This window comes from Gavialis gangeticus, unplaced genomic scaffold (genome assembly GCF_001723915.1).
Source record: "Gavialis gangeticus isolate Ggan-Ray unplaced genomic scaffold, GavGan_comp1, whole genome shotgun sequence".
Classification (NCBI taxonomy): Eukaryota; Metazoa; Chordata; order Crocodylia; family Gavialidae; genus Gavialis; species Gavialis gangeticus.
The window spans coordinates 81,766,408-81,778,923 of record NW_017729034.1 but is presented as its reverse complement, the minus strand read 5'-3'; the positions used below and the strand labels follow the sequence as shown (position 1 = coordinate 81,778,923).

Genomic DNA, 12,516 nt, shown 5'->3' with positions numbered 1-12,516 from the left:
CCTAAAAGGAAGACTGAACTGCATTTCCATGCAGCTAATAAAGAATATCCTAAAGGATCCCTTTTAAAGCTTGGGTAAACCTATATGCCCCCTATTACGAAGGAAAAATATAGCTGATTTAGTAGTCTGCTTAATTATCACATGCAGCCATTAACACTACTCTATTCCCTTAAAAGATGATAAAATTTGTAGCAGAACTGCTTAGGCTACACAACAATTCTAGTTTAGGAGCCCTATTCACTAGCTTAGCGTGTGAAGGGAGCGCAAAAAATCAAAAAGAGAGTGACAAATAAAGCTACCTTTTCCTTTCCATTTCACCTTTGCAACAGACTGGCTAAAATCCACGTGTATCCTCCGGTCATCTATGAGCACATTATCCATTTTGAAGTATGCTTTCTCACAATCTTCCTCCTGATATTGATATTTCCAGAAAATTTTAAATCAAGATTTATTAAAACTTATAAAAATATTCCTAAGAAATCAATGTTTACATCCAAAGTTTAAATCCAATATCGGCACAGAGATGCCTAATAAATAAGCCACAAATGGGTGAAAATACATATTTCTGTTTCTAGAATGAGCTAAATTACAGAGCTCTTTGCATCTCTCTTTTTAAGTGTGATGACATCTTGTGTCAACTCAGTGCAAATGTTCCATTTTTAGAACAATCTATACTGGCATAAATGTATGTAATTATTGTGTGTTACATTCGGAAAACTATGTTCAGAGAAATTATTAAGACAACTGATTTATTAAAGAGTATAACTCAATTACATGAATGGGTCTGATATACTCTTCCATTTCAGTCGCACCACCTTCCTGCAGGTTATAGAATAACAATACCCAAAAAAGATTTACACCTTCAGAACAATATTTACTGCTCAAATCACATACCAAGGACAGCATGCTATTACTGGGTAACTGGTAAAAGTTGCTGCCAGTTATAGACACTATAATAGTGGTACTCAACCTTTTTGACCAGTGGGCCAGATGGACAGGGCCGAGTCCCTCCACAGACTGGATCCAGCTGGTGGTCCCAATCCAGTGCCTGGAGCAGGTGCTACATGGCCACATCCGGTCGTGTGAAAGGAGGTGGGGGGCAACCCAACCCTGATCCAGCTGCATGGGGGAAGGGGGTATGGCTCGGTCCTGATGCACAGCCCCAAACTGGCCAGGAAGAGGGGAAGGGGCCATGGCCCACTCATGAACCAGCCATGAAGGGGGAGGGGCAGGGGACAGGCATGGCCCAGCCCCAACCTGGCTGGGAGGAGGGAAGGGGCAACGGTCCAGTCCCACAGTGGGCAGGGGCAGGAGGGGATGGGAGCGTGGCCCTAACCCACTTGCAGGGAGGGAAGGGGGCATGGCCCAGCTTTGATCTACCACATGGGTTTAGGATTTTGACAGGGGGGTGGCAATATTAACTGCCACTGCTCCCCACAGCCAAATTTCACAACTCGTAGGGAGTTCAGTGGGCTGGATTCCAAAGCTGTGTGGGCCACATTTGTTTGAGCACGCCTACACTAGAACATCATCACACTGTGCAATTATCCTTTATCTTCCTTCCTGCTTCTTTATCTTTTATTTTCTTCTTGCATTGTTTATCTTTCCATTTTTTCATTCAGGAAAATGCTTAAGTCCCACTGGCTCCAAAAACAAAATGTTCTTAAATTATCTGCTGAATGCAGATGTACGTAGGCACGCACTTATTTTCTTTCCTGAGCTAAAACCGCATCCTCCACAGGCCACAGTCAAATGAAAACCTTACCCAACATACACTTGACAATATTGCACACTGCCATTCCATCCAATGTGGGGAAAGTATGAGGAGATAACATAAACATATTGTATGAGTATTTTTATAGGCATAATTTACTCACAAAATGCACAAGAACATACCTTTTCAAACTCAATGAAAGCATAACAAAGCGATTCACCTGTCTTCCAGTCTCGAATCACTTCACAGCTAAAGAATTGGCACAAAATGAAAACGTCAACACTTTTCAGTTTGAAAGCATGTGTGCGCAACAACAATTTTAAATGGTTGCTGCCAGTTTAATGAGATATCTTTTGCGATGATCCTATAAGCTTTACTCACACAGGTACCTCTATGATTTTGATGACTGACTAAAATTGAACTGCTTTGGTAAGCAACAATTATGCAAAATCACATGGGCTTTAGGATTAGGTCTGACATTTTTAAAACACGGACTCGGTATAAAACACAATCTATTTTCCATCACAAACAGAGAAAGTACATTAAACTATGAACAATCAAAGAACATTTAACTAAGTTAAGCCGAATCAAATATATTAGATTCACTTTCTAAATTCCTGCTGAATGTGTAAAAATAAGTCATGTGACAGTCTGGCAACTTTGGGCCAAAATACCCCCACCATGTCAGCCAGCAGTCCACTGCCACATGACATAAAAGGGAGTCAAGGTGGCTTTCCAGAGAGAACCAGAATAAGTCAAGATAAGTGAAATCTAAAGGAGACCACTTACACTGCTTGGTTTTCCTTTAGGAATTAATAATTTAAAACAAACAGTTCTGCAGTGATTACCTTTTAATGGGCCCAAACCGTGTGAATATTATCTCCAGGTCTTCATCTGTGGTCACAGGATTTAGCTTACAGACAAACAGCACATTTTCTGGTGGCTTGATATTTGCATCTGGTAAGTCTCCCACCTATAGCACAAACAAAAGAGAAAGCTTTGCCGTCCATTTTACACAGAGCTTCCTGCATTTCACTGCCTTAAGTACATTCATAGCACAAAATACCTGGACCAGGGTGTAGCAGAAAAGACAGAGAAGAGAAAGTGATCTGACTCAGAGTGCACAGAGCCCTTAAGGCAGTCGAGGCCTAGAGGGCCACAGTTAAGGGATGACAAGCCCTGAGGCACAAAGGCAAGTGAGGCAGTGCCAGGAGCCCATGGACAAGGGAAAGGCCAGAAGCATCTTGCTCAAATGGGGATCAGGACCCAAAAGAGGTCACCTAGGGATGAATGAGACAGAGACCAAAGTAAGGCCTTGGTGTTTCACTGAGGGAAGCCTCCCATATCTCATCTAGACATCAAGGCACAGCAGACAAATACAAAGCAGTGGCCCAAGAGACCAGCAGGGCAGGACAGGGATCACAACATTTTTTAGGGGACTCCATAACCATCCTCTGCAGCCAGGACCTGTCCTGCAAGGGCTGGCAACATTTTGGAGTAGGGAGGTTACTTTAATAGATCTTAGCGCCAAGCATGGGCTGCTTTCAACACAGTTTGCACTGCCACAGTCATACGTATTCTGCCTGCTTCCCTCAGTGCTGCTGCCACCACTTTTCCCCAGTGATCGACCGCCACGTGGACAAAGTCACAAAACACCTTCCCCCTACCAAAATGCAGCATAAATCCCCTAGGTTTGCGGACCAGATTTCATCCAGTTACTGACCCCTGGTTTTAGAAAATTTTAAACATGCTTCCAAGACTCAATCAATAGCAATCTGGAAAAATGTCTGTAAATCATTATGAAGTCTTAAAAAGAATATTTTCTGCAAACAGAATTGTCACTTGGTTAAAACAGGAGACTAGGAAATTGTAGGATTCTTATTCTCAATCCTGTCTGTAAGCATGCCTTTAGGACAAGTCCTTTTACTCTCTGAAGGTCATGGTGACAGAATGGTTAAGGAGTCTTGCCACATCCACAGGAGTCCACATATACAGTGAAAGCTACTCCCTTTTAGCTCAGGTATAAATGCATGCTGGCCATTCAAAGGTAGTCAGATACTTTTCTTATTTTGGTATTTAAATTAGTGATGGAAAATAGATCATAAAATCTATTCTGTCCTGCACCCTATAGGTATTGCTCCCTAAAATATGCATCGCTCCACGTAGGGTACATCTACATCTGCAATTAATGCTAAGCAATAAACTCCAGAGCAGTTCAAGCCAGATTAAACTGCTCCTAGGCACAGCGTCTACATGTGCGTCCAGGACAGCAACAATTTGAGTCAGAGCAGATCAGGCTTCCAGCTGGCTGGGCTGACCAGCAGCAATATATGCTCCTGGTCAGTGTCTACACACACATTTCAGCACAGTTAGTTACTCTGCTGTAAGATTTTACTATGTCCGACATACTGTTACACCATAGTTATTAGTTTACTGCACCCTAATACTGGAACTAGTGCAGACAGTGTCTCTTGTCTGCAGAGCTAATTAGTCTACTCTGCAGTACAGCGCATGTATAGATGTACCCATTGAGAATCACTGCATGGACTACTAAGCTAATGATTCACAAACTTAACCTTGTTTGCTCTGATCGTAAAAACGTATCAGTAGTCATAGAGCTACATGCTACAGAACTGAAAGACTCAACACTCATTCATCCTTCTGCAGGATAGGGGCCCATCCTGGCTGCACCATGGGATCAATCTCTGCTATACATTTATCTGTCATTAAATGCCTACCACCAGCAATTTAAAAAACAAAACAAAACAAAACACACAGCTACTTCCGTTTATATGGCCTTGAAACTGTAGTCACTTGAGCACTTTGCTACCATACGCAAATCAAATTAACAATATTGCTTGCTGTTCTTAAGTTAGTTCATTTTATTTTTTGTTCTAATTCTGTAAGCGGGAAGAAACCTCACTGCTCTCCTCTGTATCTGCAATTCCACTATTTGAATCTGAAAAATTATTTTACGTTAAACTCTCCCCCAAACATGTTGAAAATCTTCAATAACAAAGAAAAAAACTATTTAGTAGAATAAAGGTATAAAATGGGACAAGCTTTTCTAGCAAGCTCTACCAAACCCTTATCTTCTTTTAGTCCTTAGTTTAGAACCAAGATGGCATCAGTCTTATTTAGAAATATCCTAACAATGAACAACCAAATTCCCATACTTGATTTCTTTAATTCACTCAGGGGTCCCTGGTATCAAAATCTGGTGATGGATGATGCTCACATCTCTAAGCAAATTAAAGGCAACATGGTGTGTGTAGTACATATGCACACAAGGAAGCATTCTCTCTGATAAGGCAAAAAAAGGGAGAGGTTTACCATTTCCAGAAGAATGGCTTGAGTTTTTGCTTCTTTCTCTGCCTGAATTTCTTCCACTTCATCGGCAGACCTTCCTTTGAAATCATCAATTTCTTCATCTGCTCCTATTCTACCACTCTGAAAAATTGAAAAATGAAACAGCATTTTAATACCACTGAACCCTGACCTAGCTTTATCCCTTTTGACGGTATTTTGAGATAGAAGTAAGAAATACATACTGAAGAACTGAGCCAAGATTGACAGAGACAAGGAAACAGCCTTTACTTAGTACAGTAATGAGTTTCAGTCGGTCTGGGCTAGATTCAGTTAGATGTTCTAATATCCTTCACCTCAGTATCTCATACTTCTTCCCCAAAGCATACATGCCAACGTATTTTACTAAAATATTTTTAGGAAAGAGGGATACGCTTCCTTAAAATGAAGTAAGTAAAGCAGTGTTAGAAATGTGGACTCCATTTCCCACCAGCCCTGCCTGCATGAGGGCAGCAGACTCCAGACCATGCTGTCACCACTGCAAGATCCAGTTTCAGCTCCAGAGCAGCTCCTTGCCCAGCCATGCACCCTTGCCAGCGCTGTTTGGGCAGGTCTCCACGGAAATGCTGGCCCCACACTGTCACAGCCCCACTGCTCCTGGTATCCCCATTGAAACTGGTCATAGCAACATGGGCAAGGGCTGCTGGGAAATGTAATCTGGCCAATGGGATGATCTGTCATTTTGCCCACTCCTGTGCTAGACAGTTCAAAGACAGGAAGTCTGTTTTCTACTATTGCATCTTGTCAAGCCTCCACATGTAAACATATTTAAAACTAAGTAGTTACGTTTTCTGAACTTCCCAGTTAAAAACAGTTCAATAGAGCTAGAGGTTTATCCCTCTGTTTCCTCCCCAAGTGTCTCTCACTATAAAAAGCTTTCAAGTGTTAGCATGGTAAGCATTGGACTACCGGTTTGGTAGTCCTTATGTAGAAATAGGGAATGCAAATATACCAGCTTTGTTATCTTTCTATTCCAGTTGAGTACTAAAACAAAAATCACCATGCTACTTGTTAAGACTGAAAAAAATAATGTTCCTGCTCTTGAAACATTCTTTCCCCACAAACAGTAAATTCCATATAGCAACTCTAATAACTGCAGAACAGAATCAATTAAATTAGTTACATAAGCAATACTCCCCAATTAAAACTATTTTCTTATACCAAAATGCTGATAAGAGTTCTTATTTAAGAGAGAAAAAAAGAATAAGCTTTGTATTATTTTGCACAAAAAAAAAAGAAGCCTGGATAGCCTCATTTAAATCATTTGGATAATTCACACACACAAATACTATGGGTGGATCTAGCCTGCAATAAAGGCCTATCTATTCAGCCCAAATATTCCCTTCCAACACCTAAAGCTGTTAAGAATACTCACATTCAGCTGCTCCTTAGTGGGCTCTGGAGAGCGATCAGGAATCATCAAACCAGGTGGGTCATCAAACGGATCATCTAAAATCACTGTATGATTTATCCTAATGATAAATTTAAAATAAAATCTGTTAATTCTTGGTTTTATTTAAGTACCAAAGAACATGGCTCACTCTTTAAATGATTAACAACAAAACAATTTTTGTAATACTTATAAATGTTTATATATTACTGTTGGGTTAACAGTGTAAACACTGGATATAGTTATGCTAATAAATACTAGCTGGAAATACTGTTTTAGTAAAGCTAATTGAGGTATGTGCAAAGCCTGCTAGGATATAAAGGGTAAAATGAATGGTTTTATTAGTATGGACTAATTTTCCAAGGCACTTGTTTCTAGACTAACAGTTTACCTACTTAAGTCTTAGAAACACCATCAATTCAATCTTTCTTAACCTCTTACCTCCCCATACTTTACTAATGGAGACTTAGACATTACAGGCATTTTTAGTTACATGGGGTCAAAAAAGTTTAATTGAACTCCCCTGAAGTGATAAACTCCCCTAAAGTAATTACAGAGTTTAAGAATATTGTAAAATTATCTTGTATGGTCTAAATAACAATTCCATCCCATCAGCAAGCCCGATCATGAAAACTCATGTGTCAATGTGGCTCTGTGAACATAATCTGCTTTAGAATGAAAATGTAGATTTTAGGCCTACAATTTATATTTCTACTGATAAAATACCTGTATCCACCTTCAGTGTGGGTATGCCCACTTTCAGAGAAGGACCTACATCCCTCTAAAACACATAGTGACATAATATCAACCATTAGGACTGGAATAAAGAAGCATTTTACGTATCAGTCACAAACATCCTGCATTTTTATATTAATTCGCTTCCAGAAGGATCAAGAAATCAGTTTTTGCATATCATAATGCACCCTCTAAAGCAGCAGATAAACCCAGTCATACCTAATATCCTGATAAGGAATAAACTCCTTGTCAACAAAGGTCTCATTTATTTTCATCAATACGTCTATGCCTTCTGTTACTTCTCCAAACACAGTGTGTACGCCATCAAGGTAATCTAGGTTTTCTCCGGTGGTAATAAGAAACTAAAAAAGACAAGATACAAAATTGCTTACCACAAGTACTAAAACAGAGCCACGCTGTAATCTGGGGCCAGTACTGCACTCACTGAAGTCACTGAAAAAACACCTATTAACCTCAGTGCAAGACTGTTATTTCTCTCATCAGCTGCAGCTAAGATACTAAAATTTCTGTCTAGACCCTCAAATGGTATAAACCAGGAGTGCGCAACTCCTGGCCCGTGGGCCAGATCCAGCTTCCAGTCTCTTGCCCCCTGGCCTGAGGGGCTCCCCAAAAGGTCCATGGGGTGCCTGCAGACTATTCTCCTGCACGCTAGATCCAGCATGCAGGGTGGTGTAGGACCCAATCCCAGCACACAGGGCCAGGGACAGGTGGCACAGGGTCCCAGTCCCAACACACAGGGCCAGTTAGGGGCAGAGTGATCCAGACCTAGGTGTGCAGGCCCCACCCACCCCATGGACTAGCCCCAGGCCACTCATTTGGCTCATGAGGCAAAAACACTGAGCACTACTGTAAACTGACACAGTTTTGTCGAATAACTATGAGAATGCAAACCAACCAAACATCTTTCATTTATTACAGCAGGTGTCTGATTATTAAATGTAACCATGATACCCATCTTTTACAATCAGACTGAAAGTCTGGGTTCATTGGTGTATTTACCTGGACATAATTAGAGAATCACAGAATCACATAAAATTAGGCTTGGAAGGGACCTCAGGACCCCCTGCTCAAAGCAGGACCATCCCAGACTAGATCATCCCAGCCGAGACTTTGTCTAGCCAGTCTTAAAAACCTCCAAGGATGGAGATTCCACCATCTCTCTTGGTAACCTGTTCCAGTGCTTTAGTGCCCTCCTCATGAGAAAGTTCTTCCTAATATCTAACCTAAACTTCCCTTGCTACAACTTGAGAACATTAGTCCTTGTTCTGTCATTATTATGGCTAGAAGCGTAATTTATTTGCAGTATTTTAACCTAATCTGAGTCATACTGTATATTTTTGCCAACTCCACACAATTTTCTCTCCATGACTTCTCTCTCAAATGAAATATTTTCGGATACCAAATGCTATCAATTAAAAATCAGTTCTATTGATATGGAAGCTAGGAGGAACTGACCGATTTTCATAAGATCAAAAGTGAAGATTGATTTTTTTTTAAATAATGTAGATGTAAGGGTTAGACTACACTGTCATTTTGAGGCCAAAAATAATGATTAGCATTTTATCAAGCTAACATCTCTGAGCAGTTCTGCAATAACAAATTAATATGTGAATGAGATGGAGAATACGTGTAATAAAGCATGATTTCATTCTCCAAGTTAAGCAAGTTTATTAAAAATAAAGTTATAAGCTCAATAAAAAATAACTGATGACACCTTATCAGTATCTATTTACTAGCGTATTCCATGTTTTTGTGTACCAGGTAAGAGAATAATTCACTTAACTGCATAACACAATGCCAGTCCCATTTGTCATCTATTGCTTACGCTGTAAAGTATCGTTATTTGCATATTAAGTGCATAAACATTAAGTTTGCATGAGTGCATACTCCATGTATGTATTTAAAGTACACTGATAAAAGGAGGTTTACCTTTCATTCCACAGACTAGTAGGAACATGCAAGTCAAGTTACTGACACCAAAGTTACTGACACCGTGGGAGCATCTACTGGTTGCACTACATTGCTGTATGGTGTGCTATGGTGACGTAGCGATCATGTGGGTCTACCCATGATCACCAGCTACGTTGTAGTAGTGGCGCACTCCCACAGTATAGTGTGCCGCTACAGCGATGTAGCTGGAAAATTTACCCACGCACAGCGTGCATGCCGCAGTAACAGCTCATACTGTGCCATGCTTTAGTGCTTCCAAAATGAAGTACTAAAGCACAGCAACGTGTAGATGCACCTTGTGAATAAATCACCTTTCTGAAAGAGAAAATTCCAATAGAAAATGTCTTAAATACTTGGGAAAGCTTTTAGATTCAGACAGTAATTTTTCCTCTTTTCAGAGGGCAACTACATAGGCTGCCACTAGGAATTATACAAAATATATGTCCCACTGCCCTTATTTAGACGGATTTGTCCATAGCAAAGGAAGAAATGTGTGAGTAAACTGTTATTTGCATTGTAATGAACTTTCAGTAAACTCTTCAGCTTCTCTTTGGTTATTCCGGATTCAGAGCAAGGTATCCCAATTCTGTGTGCTGACCTGAGATCCATGCTGATCATTGCCATTGTTCACCATTGACACTGTTCCTTTTTTCTTGTGCTTAATTCTTGGCACCTTTTCTGACTCGAAAAATCTAGCTTGATCGCCATACAGTTTACTGAAAATATATACAATAAAGTTATGGAACAGCAGGACTTAAAAAAGGTCAACAATGAAACAAATGCTATAGAACAGTGTAATAAAACTGCTAGTTTACACTGCATCTCTGCCAGTTTAATTTACATGGGAGTGGGTAAGCCAATATATATCATAGACAATATAGACAGTTTTCCTTGGAGGCATTTTACAGTGACTTGTTTTATAGTTGATTAAAAAAATTGGTATCTAGGTATGACAAGGTACAAATGTTAATTTGCTAGACTGTCAAAATTATTGTAAAAACTGACTTGTAGTACAGTGTGGAAAATGTAAGTGCAACTTTATACATATAAAAGTGGTTCACACTCTGAACTCCTCTTTTAAAACAAAGAGAAAACTAATAAATTTGTGCACAGTCTAAAACTAACAGGAAGAGTTAAAAATTAACTTCACACATCAACTGTCAAGGTATACTAGATGGGATACACTGCTTAGAGTCCTGAAGTCTAATCTCATACTTGTTTTTCCCTCAGCTAAGAGACTGGGTCTATACTCACAGTTACACAAGTTTAATGAAATCATTTTAAAACAACACTTTCAGTTTAAGAGATGTGAACCTGTTTACACCAATTTTAATCAAACCTGATGCAACCCCACTAAGTGCAGCAGAACAAGAGAGAAGCAAGTCTGTTTGGCATTTTTGGGAGGAAGCACACAAGGAATTAGACAGTAAGGCAAATAAAGTAGCACTTGTATACCATATGGAGAAGTACAAATGAGGCACAGACTAGATGTGATCTAATGACTAAATGTATCAATAAATTTGGACCCTTAATGGTCCAAAGACACAGCTGAGTACTCCTTCTGTTGACTCTACAATGTTTGCCCATGTTATAGCCATATCTCTCTGAGTCCATTATAGTCTAGTATGAACCTGCATTTTTTCTGTGCACTTCCTCCAAAAGAAGTCTGGAAGTGTTAACCAATGAAACATGCAATAGTCCAATTATCTGCACTCTGCTACATGATTCAATTACCCAGAGATAAATAGTCTTTTTTGTGTCCTTCCCTCCCCCCATCCTTCACATGAGTTCAACTCATTTTCCCCATAAAACACCATTTTCAAAGGACACATTTATGGAAGATTTCAAAATTAATTCAAATTAGTCACAGCTGTCTGAATGACTCCAACTGCTAAATGTATTACTTTGGAAGATGAAGTTTAAAAAGAAAATCATACTCTTCTTATAAATCTCCAGTTTCTTAAATGTGGCCCTCTAAAACAACCCACACCAGATTCTCTAATTTTCTACCACAAGAAAGCACACTGCACATGTTTAATCTAAGTAATTGAACTCAAATAACAACTTTACAGATTTTGATGGAGGGTTCAGCATGGTTTTCACACACAAATATAGAAATTTTAGTAGAGTCACCTGTTCCATCTCCTTTAAAAATAAAGATGTTTTTGCCATAAGGTACAACTAGAAGGGCATCCCTTCAAATTTCTCAGCGCTATGGGAGAAACATGTTGTCTTTCACGGAGAGACTTGTTTGATCACACACTGAGATGCCTTCCACAGAGGGGCTCATTTGGTCCATGCTGTGTAGGTACCCAAACATACCATCATGTATATATCCATCATTAAATTGATGTCAAAAGTACAGAGGGTAGTATGCTGTCCAGAAAAAAGAAGACTACATACTTTATTTACCCAAATCCAAGACAGGTATTTGGGAAAATACAGTATATAGGACCAAAAGACAGCATAGGCAATACACAAGGAATCAACAGATTAAGAGCACAGACAGTAGTTACATTTTTTCACATGATTGGGCCCTTTAAAGTGTCACAGCATAGCTGTAGAGCATGTGCATGGCTGCAGAGAACTTTTAAAGTAGCCAATCATGAGAAAAATTAGCCCTCCTCAAATGAGGTATCAGATGAAGATGCTCTGCTTTAAAAAAGTGCCTTAGGGAACTTGTGTTCCCTAGAGTTAATTTCTCTTGTGTTAAGGGCTGCATTGATGCAGCCCAGCCTAACCCCAGGGTCGGCAGGGAGGGAGATGGGAGAGGGAGGCAAGCAGCATTCCACCTCCTTCCCCCCACCCAGCTCAGGCTGGGTAAAGCAGAGAGGGGGAAAGGATCAGCACAACTTGCCAGCCTGCCCAGCCTGAGCTGGAGCGGGGATGGGAGGGGACCAGAACCCCTCACCTGGAGGGCCTGGTCTGGCTCCCCTGCCAGTACCTCACCCAGGGGTGGCTGGAGGGGAAGAGGGAGGTCCATGAGGCAGGGAGGGGCTCCAATCCACCCCACTCCCGCCTACAGCTCAGGACCAGTTGGCAGAGTGCTGCTGCTTGCTTCTCCCTCCCTCCCTCCCTGCTGTCAGCCCCAGAGCTGGAAGGAGGGGGACAGGGATGGGAAGAGGGACAGTGCAGGTAGGCTATATCCTGTTGGCCAGGAGGGCTGGTCGAGGCAGACTCCATTCTCTTCTGCCCCATGATCCATCAGGTAAATGTCTGTTGGGTTGAGGGAGGCACTCTAACTCATGGTGCTTTATGTTAGAATGAGGGTCTGAATGGGGAGTTAGAATGGGGCACATGTCTGTCTGCACCCTCAAAAGGAGAAGACCTTATATCCCAA

General features: G+C 40.7%; 1 protein-coding gene across 1 annotated transcript in view; it reads right to left on the bottom strand.

The window, feature by feature from the left end:
* PPIL4 (peptidylprolyl isomerase like 4) overlaps nucleotides 1–12,516 on the bottom strand; it is a 46,484-nt gene that overhangs the window by 25,340 nt on the left and 8,628 nt on the right. The window contains exons 4-10 of the mRNA XM_019527191.1: nucleotides 9,775–9,892; nucleotides 7,425–7,567; nucleotides 6,456–6,552; nucleotides 5,048–5,164; nucleotides 2,563–2,687; nucleotides 1,897–1,963; nucleotides 300–411 (exon numbers count right to left, since the gene is read on the bottom strand). Coding sequence (XP_019382736.1) covers nucleotides 300–411; nucleotides 1,897–1,963; nucleotides 2,563–2,687; nucleotides 5,048–5,164; nucleotides 6,456–6,552; nucleotides 7,425–7,567; nucleotides 9,775–9,892 — 779 coding nt within the window. The remainder of the gene's footprint in view (nucleotides 1–299; nucleotides 412–1,896; nucleotides 1,964–2,562; nucleotides 2,688–5,047; nucleotides 5,165–6,455; nucleotides 6,553–7,424; nucleotides 7,568–9,774; nucleotides 9,893–12,516) is intronic.